A 15,657-nucleotide genomic window follows, 5' to 3' on the forward strand; every position below is an offset into this window, starting at 1 on the left:
TGTAAATACAACATAGTACTGTGATATTCTGATATATATCACATGCTGAACACGTTTTTGTTTTTTTCCTAACCCATTCGGTTCGAACCCAGTAATTAAGATTTGAGTGCCAACGTAACGAATGAAGGTCCGAACCTTCGAACGTTTGGGCTCAGCCCTACTCTGGATCAGCTTCCCACTCTCTCTTGCCACATACCAGGAGTAAAAGCTTACCTCCTCCACTCCTTGGTGTGTGTTTGGTAGGAGTGGCAGCCTTTGACTTGCGTTGTCTGACGCCTGCCCCTTTCTGCCTCAGTGTAGTCTTTTGTAAAGCCAGAAATTGGAGCATGCGCTGTAGTTTAGGGCTAATATCTCTGGCCTGACTATATGCACATGGCTGGCTGTGGAATTCCTCTTCAAGAACCCATGACCTTTAGGAGTGTTTAACAAGTCATGGACTTCGAAGTATTTTTTTCACTGAGGTTAGCGGTAAAGCTGTGTGCTGTTTTGTAAGGAACACATGACGGCTGTCAAGACTACAATTTGAGTCGTCACTTTGAGACAAAACATACAGAAAAATACAGAAAGAAGAAGAGGAGATGGTGAGGACAGCTGAGGGATTTCTAGCTAAAATACAATACAATGAAGGAAGGAACTGTACAAAACAGTTATGTATTAGCTCACAGAATTACCAAAAAGAGCAAGCCTATTTCTGGTATAGCAACATCAGGAATTACACCTGTCTTTAGTGCTAGTTCAAGCCCATCAGACACTCAATTCCTTCCACTGAGTAAGTTGGCAAAACTACCCATGTACTGTAGTTTGTATCAGATATCTTGCTGTAACCTAAACAACTTTATCATAACGACTAATGCACTTCATGACGACAAGGAATTGTTCATTCCTTCTGTTGATAAATAATAATAATAATAAACATACATTTTATTGGAATCCAAGTCCATTCAACTCAAGCCCTCCATTTCTAATCACTAGGTGGCAGACAAATGTCTTGTCTCAAGTCATTTGTAAACACTTATAAATACACAGAGGCAAATCGGTTTATTTAACAGTTTATTTAAATATAGTGTGTGGCTCTGTTCCATGGCGCAATGAATCAAACCATTTTAAGAACATGCTGTTTGCAGTGATTTTCAACATACAGATAGAAGTGCAACATACTGTATGTTTTCTAATAATCCAAAAATAGAATTAGAGGCTAAGACATGACATAATTAATTTGGCTCTTGACAGCAATCTGGATTTCTCATGTGGCCCCCAAGGGAAAATAGTTGCCCACCCCCCCCCCGCTTTAGGCTAAACCGCCACCCAGTCCAATCGATATGTCAGTGACTACAACCTCTGGCAGGTCATTGGCAATCTGGATCATATTGCATTTGGAAAGTGACCTTCCCAGCCACAGATATGTGAGTCAGGTCAGAGGTCACAGAGGAGAAATCACCTCACAAGATCCACGTCATGATAAAAGTGTCAGGAGAAAATCTTTGGTGATCCATCATTTAGTCTAGACCTCTTAAGTGTTGTTGTCATGTGATCCACATGAAGCCCAGCAGGTTCCTTTGATTTCTCTTATACATTATTGAATTCAATCTTTATTTTGAACATGTGAAAAATGTAAATACATAGAAAATGTAGTGTATATAATATATATAAAATATTGTTTATAGTTCAAACAAATAAACAATATTAACTTAACATGTCCGAAAAGGAGTAGGAAGAAGTATAAACGTATTTAATCCTATACCCTTCTCTACAACTGAGTGATTGTGAATATCACTTTCTCACAAGTCACAATACATACAGGATATATACACATACATACATATATCTGCAAATGTACACTATTAAACTGTTCTTTATACATTTAAATACATACCACAATAATAAAGTAAATAAATAAATAATAATCTATGTGATTGTCAAAGCCTATTTTTCTGCCTATATTAAAAATGAACAGTGTTTTTCTTGACCGTTTACCAGTAATTTTGTCCTTTATACTGCATTTTGGGTGAGAGGTAAAGTGATACTGATAAGTGATAAGTGTTACTGGAGGATTATATGTTTTGCTAACTAGCCTATTTTTAAAGAGCCACATTGCTGCCTGACACTAAATGAGTGGAAGTTGCAATTTTGTTACGCCCCCCACTAGGAGAATGCACTGAAGCTGGAGACCTCGGGCAGCTGTGCAGCAACGCTAAGCTAGTTTTGGCTAATGCTTCTTTCATGTATTAATTGCTGCTTCGAAATTCAGAGAGACATCGATATCAGAAGACCTCATTCAAGGTAAAGAGCCTGTGTGAACCACAGACTAAGCTATACCCATTCATTTTCTCCATTCCGTGGGAGACGGCGGGAACCGCCCTCCCTTATTTGGGCGGGAAAGCGATGCCACGTGAGAGGTGGTAAGAATGGTGAGGCCTATAAAGATTAGAGATTACAATTTACAATTTAGTCATTTAGCTGACACTTTTATCCAAAGCGATTTATAGATTGTGGAACAAGTCACCAGGAGGGGTATCTAAGGGTCAGTGGCATTGTTTGTCAAATAGTATCGAGCTTGAGTGTTACTCTCTGAGTGCATTGTAGTATAGACTATTAGCATGATAGGTAGCAGTATAATTATAGAAGCTTATTACATGGCGTTTTAACATTCGCCAAAATGCTTGATTGTGATTGGTCAACAGCGGTAAATAATTTCTCGATAATTCACAGCTGCTATGGGCAACGCGCAATAATGACCGCTGTTAGGGACAACAGAGCGCTATTGACCAATCACAATCAAGCATTTTGATCGCAGTCACGAAAGCTATAACCTCGTTCCCAGCTTTATCTCGCACAGCTGCACTACATCAGGTGCAATCACGTCCACACCTGCCGATGACAGAGGAGCAACAGAATAACTGCGTCTGCATTTGATCTCGTCTTGTCGATGGTGTAAAATCAATTACGTATATTGTTAATAAGTTAGCCATGTAATAAGCGGGATAATGTATAGCTATACTCGGTCATTGTCGCAAAATAATTGACCTTCACTGTGTCAATGACCTCGTAGCTATACATTATCCCTTACATAGTAGTAGGGTACATAATAGTAAAAATACAGTAAGTAAGAGGTTTATTTTAATTTTATTTGTTTATTTGTTTTAAGAGGTGTGTTTCTAGTTGGCAGTGGGAAATTGGCCGGCTTCCAGCTGTCCTGACTGGTTGGGAGTTCGTTCCTCCATTGTGGAGCGAGGACTGAGAATAGCCTTCTTCATTTTGATGACCCCTCAGGAGCTAGGATAGGAGTGGGTCTGAGGCGGCCAGAAGATGTAGAGCGAAGGGGTCTTGAGGGTGTGTAGTTAAAGACCATTGACTGGAGGTAGGATGGAGCCATTCCCCTCGCTGCATGGTATGCCAGGTCAAGGACCTTGAAGTGGATTTGTGCAGCAATGGGAAGCCAGTGCAGCTCTCTAAGAAGTGGGGTAACATGGGCTGATTTTGGTAGATTGGAGATCAGGCGGTCCGCCCAAATTTGTATGAGTTGAAGTGGATTATACAGAATCTGGGCATTGTTTGTCATCAAAATACAGTTTCAAGCTTAACTCAATCAGCGCCAGAGGGATATGTGTAATGTGTGGTTAAAAGGCCAGCGTTCTAAAGTATAGGAATACGTGGCGGTGTTTGTAGGGCTATAACTATATTATATATTATATATATTATTATACAATACTATGGCCCATTTGACATCGAGTACCTATCGTTCAATATGTGAAAAATAAAAAAAAATGTCATCCATATAAGGGTGGGGTGTGGGTCACAAGCAGATAATAGGGACTCTTTAAGTTATCCGTGTATGAATAACCACTAAACTGCTTATGCAGACATCAAGGAGAAGGGGGAAAATAAACAACAAAAAACAACCTTTTCAGGTGGAAGCCTCAAAGTGAGTATTTAAGAAAATAAGTAAAGTCCAAAAAACAGGACGACACTCAATACAGAGGTATTGTAGAAAAATAAATACGCCACAAAGGCAACTCCTAAAAACAGAGTTTATATTGAAAACATAAAACAATAAACCTCCACCAAGGGAGTTTATGTGCAAAGGACAGTTCCAAAATAACACAAGAAAATACTACCATAAAGGACTCAGCCTCTATAAAATAAAGTGTAAAATAAGCCAGTAACCCAAAACAACGATGGGTACAAAGAAGGCTAAATGCTAAATAGGGCAGCACTACACTTTAATATAATAAGCCTGACCAAAAGGATAGCCAACACAAGCAAATGAAAAAGCAGTTGACACTGCAAGTTCCAAACTTAAATAGACTCAGTTGCACTGAATCAGGTGCAATCAAGCCCACACACCTGCCGACCCATGAGGCAATCAACCACAGAGGCCAGTGATTGACAGCTATCCCTCACAGGAGACGAAATAGACAGCTGTCCCTCACAGAAAGGAAAAATAAAGCAAAAATCATGACACATACATTCCCGTTTTATACCGTGATGAATATAAGTATGGTTTTAGAGCGGTCTAGGGTAATTCATGGGAGGCTGGTAATAGCCCGCAACGTGTATTATACTAAATGCATTGGTGTTCCGTCCCTACACATGCTACAATAAAAAAAATCAAATGCATATGATAGGTATTATGTTCCATCATGAACGCATGAAAGGATGGGGGGGGGGGGGGGGGGGTTTGATGCTTTGATCGTCACCAACGGAATACGCTATGGACTAGCATTACACACATATACGCTCGGATCGCAATGAAGGCATGCTTTGATCAACGCAAGATTGATATCATATAGCCCTTACCTTGAATTAATGAATTAATGAAAACTTTATTTAACAGATTGCAGAATGGGTACAATACAGTACGGCTCAATACACACAATTGTTAAGGGGATGCAGACCAGAGAAAGACGTTTGTCTTGTTTACATCAGGGTCCCCCATTTTCAATTCATAGTGTTGACTAGGATGTGCCCCAAAAAGAATATTCCAATTATCTGATCGCGAGTCCCAGTATTGGTGTCGATCATGTCGCCAACATAATCCGCCACACATCATCCATCTGGAGCATTTGATGCTCCTCAAGCCGATTGATACAACCGCTCCCCTTGCCCGACATGGAAAAATCAGACCGGAGACTTTAGAATCTAAAGTCTAGATCGACGCACAGCCCAAGACACAGTGTTTCAAAGGGTGCTCTATACGCCGCCTGGTAGGATGTGGCCGGTATTGCACTTTTGCGATCACAGACTCATTCCCTATGATAACACCAGGCTCCCTGGATGGATAATGAATGGAAATATCGAATAAAAGGAATAACGATGAAAACCTGACTTTTCTCGGGTTTGGCGCTCAAGCGTCGGCGAGTTAACCCGACTTTATTCGGGTATGGCATCCATTGAGTTACTACTAGGCAATGCTGTTAGGTCTTGAAGGAAATAAACAGCTCTAAAATCATCCCCCCCAAAATGTACTTGGTAGTCCATAAATAAATTACGAAAAAGTAAGGGCACCTGGGCCCTCATTCATCAACGTGTCTTACGCACAGATATGTGCTTAACCTGTGCGTACGACCATTTCTAAGCAAAGAGTGGGATTCATCAATTTCAACTTGAACTTCACTTCGTGCTTATGTGTACGCACAGCTCGGAGCACACTTAGCTGACGCCCAGTGGTAGAATATATTATTACAACAAGGAAATGAGCTTCTGTGCATTAGTTTCAACACTGGCATGTTCTGTATGAACCGTAATTCATTATAGTTCATTGTAAAATAGCAACAGTAGTGTAATTATGGTCAAAACCCTATAAATAGCATTTGGAATAATAGATCTTTCTCTCAGAATGAATGCAGCATGGTTTATATAGCGTTATCGGAATATACGGGGTGTACTGACTGACTGCGCTCCGCGTAGCTCAACTCGTTATTATTTTGCGCACAGACCGCAGAAACACGGGAACGTTTTGATTATATTTAAAAGGCTTTACGTTAAACGAAACAAGTGGAATTTCGAAGCTGTAAGTAGAATACAAGTCATATGAACACCCACGATATAGTGTTCTTCCCCTTTTTTACTGTATAAGAAAGAATAAAAAATGCATTGCAATGACACCAGATAGTGGACAGACTATGTATATGATGGGATTCAAGTTCGCGTTTTTGTTGATCATAGGCATGCTGTCAGAGACTCAGAGTATGATATCTTAATCAAACATTCTAGAACATTTGTCGTCACAGATCATGTCCTAATAGAACATAGGCTATGGCATGGTCCATCGTGATATTGTGTGGACTGTTATTACTGTACCGGTACCACCCATTGTGACAACAGCCTTGTGAGTCCCGCACACAAACATGATGGAATTCAAGTTCATGTATTGAAAGGCAGGCTACATCATACATGCAGTGAGATTCATTGTTCTTGTATATGCTCTCGTATTATTGTTTATATAGGCTACCCAATACTGACATCAAAATAGATTGTAGTATGCCTCTAGAAATCATATGCAGCAGGTAGAAAATTGACGGAAAATCCATCGCGATTTGGAATAAAATTGAGGAGAACTTTAATCCCTGGGTATTAATCAAACAACACGGAAAAGGCAGTCATATTCCAGCACGGTCTTTATTAGTGTTTGCGCTGCCCAGGCAGCAATGGTTAATAGATATCATATCCGACATCACCATTCTCATAACACGCTTCCCTCGGCTTAGTCCATTTTTCCACATTTCATGGGGGTATTCCATTACCGTATATGGTTAATCGGGCGGGTTCTGGTATGCAAATACTTAAAACAGTGCACGAGCTCAAACGTAGGATCAAAGTCATATTTATCAAGACAGGTGTGCGTAGAACCTGTGTACGCACGTGTGATGAATCCCGTTTTTTTCGTGCGTGCACTGATTCTAAATTCTGTGCTTACGTGTGGAAATAGAACATATTCTACGCCACGTTGATGAATGAGGGCCCTGGACTTTTGTATCAAGAACCAAACGTTAAATACTCAAGTAGTAGTTCCACCTTTAAAAGAACACGCCAACATCTTCTCCAAAGTCAGACAAGAAGATAGATACCAATTTCCTCTGTGCGTTGTGTTCAGTAGAACCGAACGCTATCCAGCTGCAAGCTAGCCTGGCTTAGCACAAATGAATGGGGGCAGATAAAGGACTAGCCTGGCTGTTGGCCAAAAACACCTCTCCCAGAGTTTTAAGCTAGGCTAGTGGTCCGTATCCACTTGCATTCCTTTGTGCTAAGCCTAGGCTAGTTTGCAGCCAGATAGAGGAAATTGGTATCTATCTTATTGTCTGACTCTGGAGAAGACGGTAAGCGCATTTCCCCTAATGTTGGCGTATTCCTTTAACACCACTCAATTAGTGATTACTCCTGTAGAATTTTGACTGCAGAAAACGGTAAATCACAAGAATCGTTTTTTTCTCTGTCTGGACAGTTGTGCATGTTTAGCCTGTGGCACAGTGTGTACCCTGGGGGTTTTGCTGAAATGTCTTAACAGCCATCATTGAAGGTGTTGATGGGATTCTCGTTCAGTGCTCATGGACTTCTGTTCACATGTTGGGACAAAGATCTGTTTGAATATGAATACAAAGAGCAGCTTCTCCAATGCTGTAGATGCCCACATAAAGTAGACTATACTATACAGCTTAACATAGGTCCACTTTACATTGCAGGATGTAACTTTTTGTGATCACTTGTCATTAAATATATGGGCAGTATTAGACGACATAAAAAACGAATAATCTTCTCTGCTGTCACAAATTAGACCTGCAAGCTTACCAGTGTTATTTTACAGTTGGATCAAGTTATAAACATCCTGACTTGACATCATAAATTATAGGCTGTTGTAGTTTACAGCTGTGTAGGGGCAGTCTTGGAAAGCCTTCTGGAGAACCCTTGCTCAAAACAAGGCCCCTCTCTCTCACCTCTAGAAAATATTCCAAATATTTGAACTGCCAGCACGGGGAGGTGGAGGCGAGAGAGCTCGCTAGAGGGAGAGTAGAGCGAGGGGGAGAGAGAGAAAGAGAGAGAGGGGAGAGAGAGGGGAGAGAGAGAGAGAGAGAGAGAGAGAGAGAGAGAGAGAGAGAGAGAGAGAGAGAGAGAGAGAGAGAGAGAGAGAGAGAGAGAGAGAGAGAGAGAGAGAGAGAGAGAGAGAGAGAGAGAGAGAGAGAGAGAGAGAGAGAGAGAGAGAGAGACGAGAGAGAGAGAGAGAGAGAGAGAGAGAGAGAGAGAGAGAGAGGGGGAGAGGTGGTGCTAGTGGGACAGACAGACTGGAGTAGAGTGACAGGACAGCGGAGAATGGAGAGACGCTCGCACGCCCGGCGAGTTTTGACCGCAGCGACTCGCGAAAACACAGTCGTTCTCTTCTACCTTTTGAAGAGAGTGCGCTGAGAGAGAAACCCCCCCGGAGGAGGAGACATAATACCGGGTCGAAAAGGAATGGCTGATCCTCTGCGGAGGACTTTTACTGGCGAAACTTAGGGGGAAGAAATCCAAGAAAGGAGGACCGTCGGCTGCCGGTGGAGGATACGGCTCTGCTGCTGCTGCTGCCACCGCGGCGGACGGGGGCCGAGAAGAAGGTAAAGAGAACGTTTTGCAGAAGCAGCAGCAAGAGAGCTGCTGCGAGGAGGCGCGTCCCGCTGCAGTCCTGCTCGCAGGGTTGGATTGTACGCTGGTGGCAAACAGAATGAGTGCTTATGAGAATTGTTATGTTAACGGTGGTGCGTTGGAGGAGGAGATCGAGGGGTGTCGTCTAGTTCGGAGTTGCGCCGCGGTGCTAGTGCGAAGTGCGCTCCTTCCACCCGACTACGAGGTGACTTGTGCTGCTGCTGCGCACCGCGTCAACACCGGCGGCCCGGCGGGGGGAGAGGAGCCGCTGTCCGGCGGCGGGCGTCGGTCTGACGACGAGGAACTGTCGGGGGTCTCGCTTCGGAGAGACATGCCGCTCGGGGCGGGGGACGTGATGAGGGAGGCCGACAGTGTGTACTACTGCGCGCCGGGCCAAGTCGCAACAACGCCGGTAGTGGCATTGATCGGAGGATCGCAGCAGCATGCACAGACCAAACACTCTGTGCACTTTGCGCTGCACTGTATTTCGCGACAGTGCAGCGCCGGGGATTCGATTGGGTTCGGGGGCGATCATCATAATATTAATAACCACATTTTATACCGTTCACCACAGCGGGCCGCCGCGCCGATTGGCGGGGTCGTTATTAAACCAACAGGTGGTCACGTTTGTGTCCCTAAAACTAATGGGACAAAACGGTGCCTCTTTGACAGAGATCAGAGTGAAAGGATAGAGCCGTGTTGCTTTCGAGACCAGCACATGGCAGAGAGCAGCAGTGTGGTGGCTGTAATAAACCACCGTGCGCATATCATCGACAACTCTCAGTCTACACTGCAGGGAACACGTTCCACAACTTGTGGGACGCAACATGATCCCAATAGTCTACCAGGCTATCATCTGGCGGCTGGCAGTAGCACGGAAGAAAACGTGTTGATAAGAAACATTGAGAGCTACGGCAGCTCACCCGTGTGTTCGGGGAACACCAGGATGTCCACTTTGCAAAGTCCGACATTTTTCCCAAAAGATTTGGACATTTGCGAAATTAATGTGGCATCCCTGTGCACCAGAGAGGGGTCTTCGCTCAGACACCATTCTCTGGATAGTGAAGACGACGACTACTATGACAACGAAATTCTCCCATTTTATGGAAACAACACAAATGAAAGTGAAGGCGATAAAGTGGAGGTGACAGAGGTAGTCCATACCGGGGTAGACAGCTTAAGGAAAGGACAGAACAGTGACAGTAGTGCAAAGGAGACGGACAGACTTAGGAGTCAGCTGAAAGAGGCTTATTACCTCCTTATTAACGCCATGCATGATATCAGCCTCGATGGCCAGCAACTCTCCTTCATTGACCACGAGAGTTCTAGCACAAGCCACTCCAGGGACAGCCTGTGTTCGAGGCTGTCATCCAAACACCTAGACAGTGACTCCTGGTCATCTATAGGAGACCACAGTCCGCAGAACGTGTCAGATACCGACTCTCTCCTGCTCCGTCCCAGTGGGAACCTCGAAGCGTACCTCAAAGGCAGGCTGAATAGTAAGAGCCTACAGAATTTGTTTGCTACAGAGATAAGGCCCACTTTACTGCGCTCTGCTAGCGACGGAGCCATTAGGTATCTGGATTGGCCCCAGATTTGTATCTGTGGAAAGAATGGAGACGTAGCTAAAGACAGGGCTGTCGCCTGCCCTCATGGGCCCTCAGTGTGTGTTGAGGTCGAGCATCCTGGGGCTCAGAGCCTGGATACCTGTCAGAATGAAGGGGTTAAAGAGACGGCCGCAGAGGTCACCGGAGTCTCTGAGTTGTCGGACACCTGGGCCTGTCACGATCCCGCTGGCAGTGACGAGCAGCTCCAGGATGCCGGCGGTGAGGAGGACCGAGGCTCTGTCAACAGCCTCGCCGGTTCTTCGGACAACGCGGACGGCGCGACGAGCGTAGCAACTCGGGGCCACCAGGGGGATAAAACCCAGGAGCCGAGCGGGGCCCGGGAGAGGGCCGCTGCTTCCGCCAACAAAGGCCACGGCGTCACCGTCAACAAGATGCAGGCGTGGATGCACAAGGGACGCCTGCTGTCGTCTGAGATGAAGCAGCGCATCGAGGGCTCCCCTAACTCCTCCTCCTCGTCACCGTCCGGCAGAGGGCTGGAGAAACCGGACCACTGGGCCAACGCCGGGGCCTCTAAGGCGGAAGGGGCCCGGGTGAGTTCGCGGGCCCATGGAGGGAAGTCCTCCAAGTCCAAGTCGGCGAGTTTGAGTCGCGGGGGGACAGCGGCCGCCAAGTCACAGAGGAGTTCCTCTCTGTCGCCCCAGCAGTCAGGTAGGAAGGAAGCCCCGAACCGCCTCTGGATCTGCTCCAACTGGGTGAAATCTACCCCCCAACCCCCTTCACCTGATTATTCTCTCATCCTCCTTTAACCCGTAGTACACTCAATCTGGTGGCGGTACCCCACTCTCACTCCCCCCAACCCCCCTTCATCTCTCCTCCTCCTCTGGATGCAAAGTGAAAAGGGGGAGGATGGAAAACAGCCTGAGCTCGCCTCTCTTTGCTTTTCTTTTTAATATGATTCTTCTAACCGATGGTGACGGGTAACCTCTCCTTCACAACTAATTTAGGAGTAGTAGCACCTTGCTGTAGTGGCTCGTCGTAGGAGGTTACAGTAACCACTGCAGATGCAATAACAACTAACTCACTCGCTAGAATTGGTGGTGGTGGTGGTGTGTATATCAATGCCTAATGAATATGTGTGCATGCATTGATGTCCCCTTTTCTATTATACATTTTTTTCCAAGAATTAAGAGGTGAAAACATCTGTATCATGAAACCTTTCCTGTCTGCGTCATCAACCGTCATACGTTCAGTGCACATGTTTACGACAGTGGCTCAGGAGGTTTAGTGGTCATCTGGTAATCGGAAGGTTCCCAGTTCGATTCCCGCTCCCCTCGGTAGCATGTCGAGGTGTCCTTGAGCAAGACACTTAACCCCCTAACTGCTCCCGGTGAGCAAGTCGGCACCTTGCATGGTTGCCTCTGCCGTCGGTGTGTGAGTGAATGGGTGAATGTGAGGCATAAATTGTAAAGCGCTTTGCATAAGTCATTGGATAAATGCAGTCCATTTACTTAGATGCTTTAGGATCAAACAGGATGGAGCTTGAGGCGTTAGGCCGGTTCAAACATACGAAGGGTAGGAAACCTTCGGCGTGGAAATAAAATAATACTTTAATAATATAATATAATAATGATATAATACCATCCCAAGCTCTACGTTGGCTACACGGGATGTGGTGAGGGATTCCTCTTTTCTTTCTCTTTTCTCTCTTTCCACAGTCCTACAGACTCCCATTGTGGGCTATCAGTTGCTAATTAAAGGGATAGTTCTTAAAGAGTCCTTTCTCAGCACAAGCCAAGCCGTTTCTCATACTAGCTGCGGATAGTTAGCCACAACGCAAAGTCAATGGAGCCGAGCTCCCGTCTGGTATGAGCAGCTGAGGCTTACTGAAATTAATTTCACCCAGTGCACACAATGTAGTTTTCGGTGAGTTTCAGTCGGCTTGTACAGGACAGGAGCTCGACCCCATTGACTTTGCTTTGGTTTGTGGCTAAATATCTCAAGCTAGTATGAGGAACGGCATGGATTGTGCTGAGAAAGGGCTCTGCCGATCAACATCAGCATTGGTATGTAAGAAATAGGGCTAAGGTTCAGAAAATCACAGCTATCCCTTTAAATCACAACTATCCCTTTAATTTAAGGTCATTCAGTTGTTCACTGGTCACCAGCTGACCATTACTCAGTTCGCAGGCACAGGTCATGTAGGTGCAATTTAAAAATAAGTTCTTGACAAGCCATAGTAGTTCCGTTTCACATAGTGAAAGGATTTGAGTAATACCTGGAACACAATCCCTCCCATACTTTTTGATGCAATGGAAACTCTTTGTTTGTTCTTTGTTTACTGCTCCAGCAGATTAACTAAATGGCTACTGGAAATGGAGAGGTTTCTAGTCTGGTCAGCTATAGCCTATGAGCCAGCAAATTAACATCATGCTGCCAAGCATTACTGTCCAAAACGTTGCATGCGGTTTGCAAACCGTTCATGATCGGATAGTAACATTTGTTTAACAACGAGTGTATCTATTCAGAGACGATATCAACATTTCCTTAACGGCAGGATCTGACTAATGAAACATGTAATACATGTAGCTACAGTACTATGTAGGTGCGCCGGCGTGGGGCTGAATGGTTACGTGCTAGTTTCAAGAGACATTTCCTCAAGTTAGCGTATTTCACCCCTGTGCTTGGGTGTGTGACTTTGCTTGTGTTTGCGCGCCCATGTGTGTGTGTTTGTGTGTGTGTGTGTTAGCTTGCAAACATGCCCTTGTTGACTGTGTGTCATGTGCTGCCTGAAATAGAGTGTGATTTCCCAGTCCAGCGGAAAGCCTCCATGTTTGCCCTCCTTAGCTCAGTCCCACCAGGATGTCACAGAGTTTTTTGTGTGTGATTATAACAACCCAGAATGTTAGATTTTGCCGTTGCTTTTCTCAAAAATCGCAATGCAATTAGCAATACTTTCTTTGTTTTTATTGTGGGAAATTGGGAAGTCCATAACATTTTTTATATTTTTCGGCTATATATTTTTCATATATCATAATATATATATAGGCTACACACACACACACACACACACACACACACACACACACACACACACACACACACACACACACACACACACACACACACACACACACACACACACACACACACATGTAACCCCCTCTCTACCTACAGTACCTCTCTCAATCACCAACAACAGACACAGACACACATTATACTCGCACCCCTGCATCTATCTCTTCCCTCATACATCACACTCGTCTGGCCCTCTGTCTCTCCGTTCCCCTGTCCCTCTCACATTCACCATTTCATCACAAATCTAAGTCAAGCTCTTGCCACCAACTTCAAAGCAGTTCCCTCCTTTCTGTGATTTATTCTGTTGGACCCTAGCTTAGTGACCCCAGTCCTCCTGACGGTCAAATGAAGAGTGTGGCACGCCACTACATCATTACATTCATGTGGCCAAACTGGTCATAAGAACCAGGACCAGAAAATCGCAAGCAGCTTGACCATTTTCTGTGGAAACATTGCGAGGACCCTGGAAATTGTGAGCAGCCTAATCTTTTTAATGCAGAAATATTGCAGGGATGCGTCAAATCTGCAAGCTGTCGCAAATATTGGCGGGTTTGGTTGAATTTGCGTTAATTCTCGTGAAATCCTGGAGGGTCTGGTAGCTGTCTGCTCCGTCTGACTAGCCTCCTATGGTTTGCCCTCCTGCCTCCTATAGACATTTGATGTCTTAGACATTTAGCAGATTTTACCAGCTAACTTTTAGAATGTTGTGCATCTCACTAATACCCAGGAGTGCATTCTTTACTGCGGTTATGTGTACAACGCTATTGTTGCTAGGCACAGTCGAGTATTGTACTGCCAGAACTACAGAAGGGCCATAACCTCAGCAAATAGCTCCACGGTTTTATCCCTAATAAATATCTATGTTCCTTCCTTGTTTGTGTCCCGGGCAATGCTGTGGGGACCGTTACGTCCAATGGGTAGTAGCGTAGTTTTTTTGCTCAAACTCTGGCAATTTTAAGCTTGGGATTTGATTGAAATACAGAGTATTGGTGCCCATCAAATGAGGTGGTGTTGTTTACACAGAGAGAGAGAGAGCTGTATACTCTGAGCCAGTGTTAAAAAGAGTGAATGAGGAGGGACGCGAGAGAAGAGCCTGTCTGCTCTGTGCCAACACCAGGGAGACAAAAAGAGACCGAGAGGTAGAAGGGGAGAGGGAGAGAAGGGGAGTGCTGCTTTGCACCAACATGAAGATAGTGAGACAGGCGGAGAGGGAGAGAGGGCCCTGTCTGCTTAAAACCAAACATGAGAGAGAGAGACCCTCTATGTTTAGGAGGGTGGGGGCGGGGTTGGGTTGTCATTTTGCCTTCCTACTAACCAGTAGTTTGCTCTGAGGCTAGCGCCATGGTAACCAGCATTTGGAGCCAGGAGTGAATATTTAGAATGCCATTCCTGTTGTTTAACATGTTTTGCTCCCTGTTACTTAATTCCGCACTGTGAATGAACAAAATGGAGGGCATTTAACTATTTATTAAGGTCAGACCCAGGCTTATCTTGGCCCACAGGCCTGGTCACTGGACAAAGGGTCATTTAAAAAAGCTCTCAAAAGCGGGTCAAACGAATGACTAACTCAGCTGGAAAGAAAGAAAAAAACCCTTTTATGGCTACTTACTTAATTTCATGCAGATATTTATACGTTTCTGGCTCAGTAAATGTGAACGCCCCCTCCAGGCTCCGTCTTGGGAATTAAAAGTTAACTTTGAAGTAACTAATATCGTTTATATTTCACACCAGGAGTTTGGGCTCAATTAGAGCGAAGATCAATTATTTCAGTCTACTCTGCGCTGACTTGTTTTTAATTACGCGTTGAAAGCCGCGTCGATAACGACCCTGAGTTGTGAGCACAGTCTGGAATGCAGGCTGGAATAGTGAGGTTATACATTATCAGAAGTCTTGGAGAGAGAGGAGAGGGGGAGAAAGAGAGAGAAAGGGAGAGAGAGCCTGTGACTGTATGGCATGTATGCCCATACGTTTCCAAACATTGGAAAACGTACAAGGCCTGCCGCGATAAGCAATAAATCGATTAATCGGCACGATAATTAAAATTAATGCAATGATTTTGACGGGCGCGATTAATTGCTATTTGCGCGTTTGTTTTAATGACGCGGAACCAGTACCCCTCGTCAGTCACTCTCCGTGTGGGGGGGCGCTGGCCTTACTACAGAGCACAGCACGGGAGCTCCGTAGGGCAACGCCACATAGCTTAACTACATTTCTCAATAGTGTTGCTCCTTTTAACCAAGTAGCGTTATTTGTAGTGTAACGTTAGCTATTTTTAGACCCAAGTAGTTACTCGCTACTGCCCGGAGAAACTGGACTGCTAAATAAAGATTAAAGATCTAGCGTTTGTTGATGCTCATTCAATGCTAACAACATTAGCTAAATACCCAACAAACGAAATACA

The 15,657-nt window shown here is 44.8% G+C and overlaps 1 protein-coding gene across 1 annotated transcript in view; it reads left to right on the top strand.

The window, feature by feature from the left end:
* Window positions 1–8,270: 8,270 nt before the first annotated feature.
* The window catches only part of syde2 (synapse defective 1, Rho GTPase, homolog 2 (C. elegans)), a 136,177-nt gene continuing 128,790 nt past the window's right edge, over window positions 8,271–15,657 (top strand). The window contains 2 exon segments of the mRNA XM_084310992.1: window positions 8,271–8,469; window positions 8,471–10,889. Of these exon segments, the coding sequence (XP_084167118.1) occupies window positions 8,446–8,469; window positions 8,471–10,889 (2,443 nt within the window). The 5' untranslated portion in view covers window positions 8,271–8,445.

This window comes from Notolepis coatsorum (genome assembly GCF_963971535.1).
Source record: "Notolepis coatsorum genome assembly, chromosome: 3".
Lineage (NCBI taxonomy): Eukaryota > Metazoa > Chordata > Actinopteri > Aulopiformes > Paralepididae > Notolepis > Notolepis coatsorum.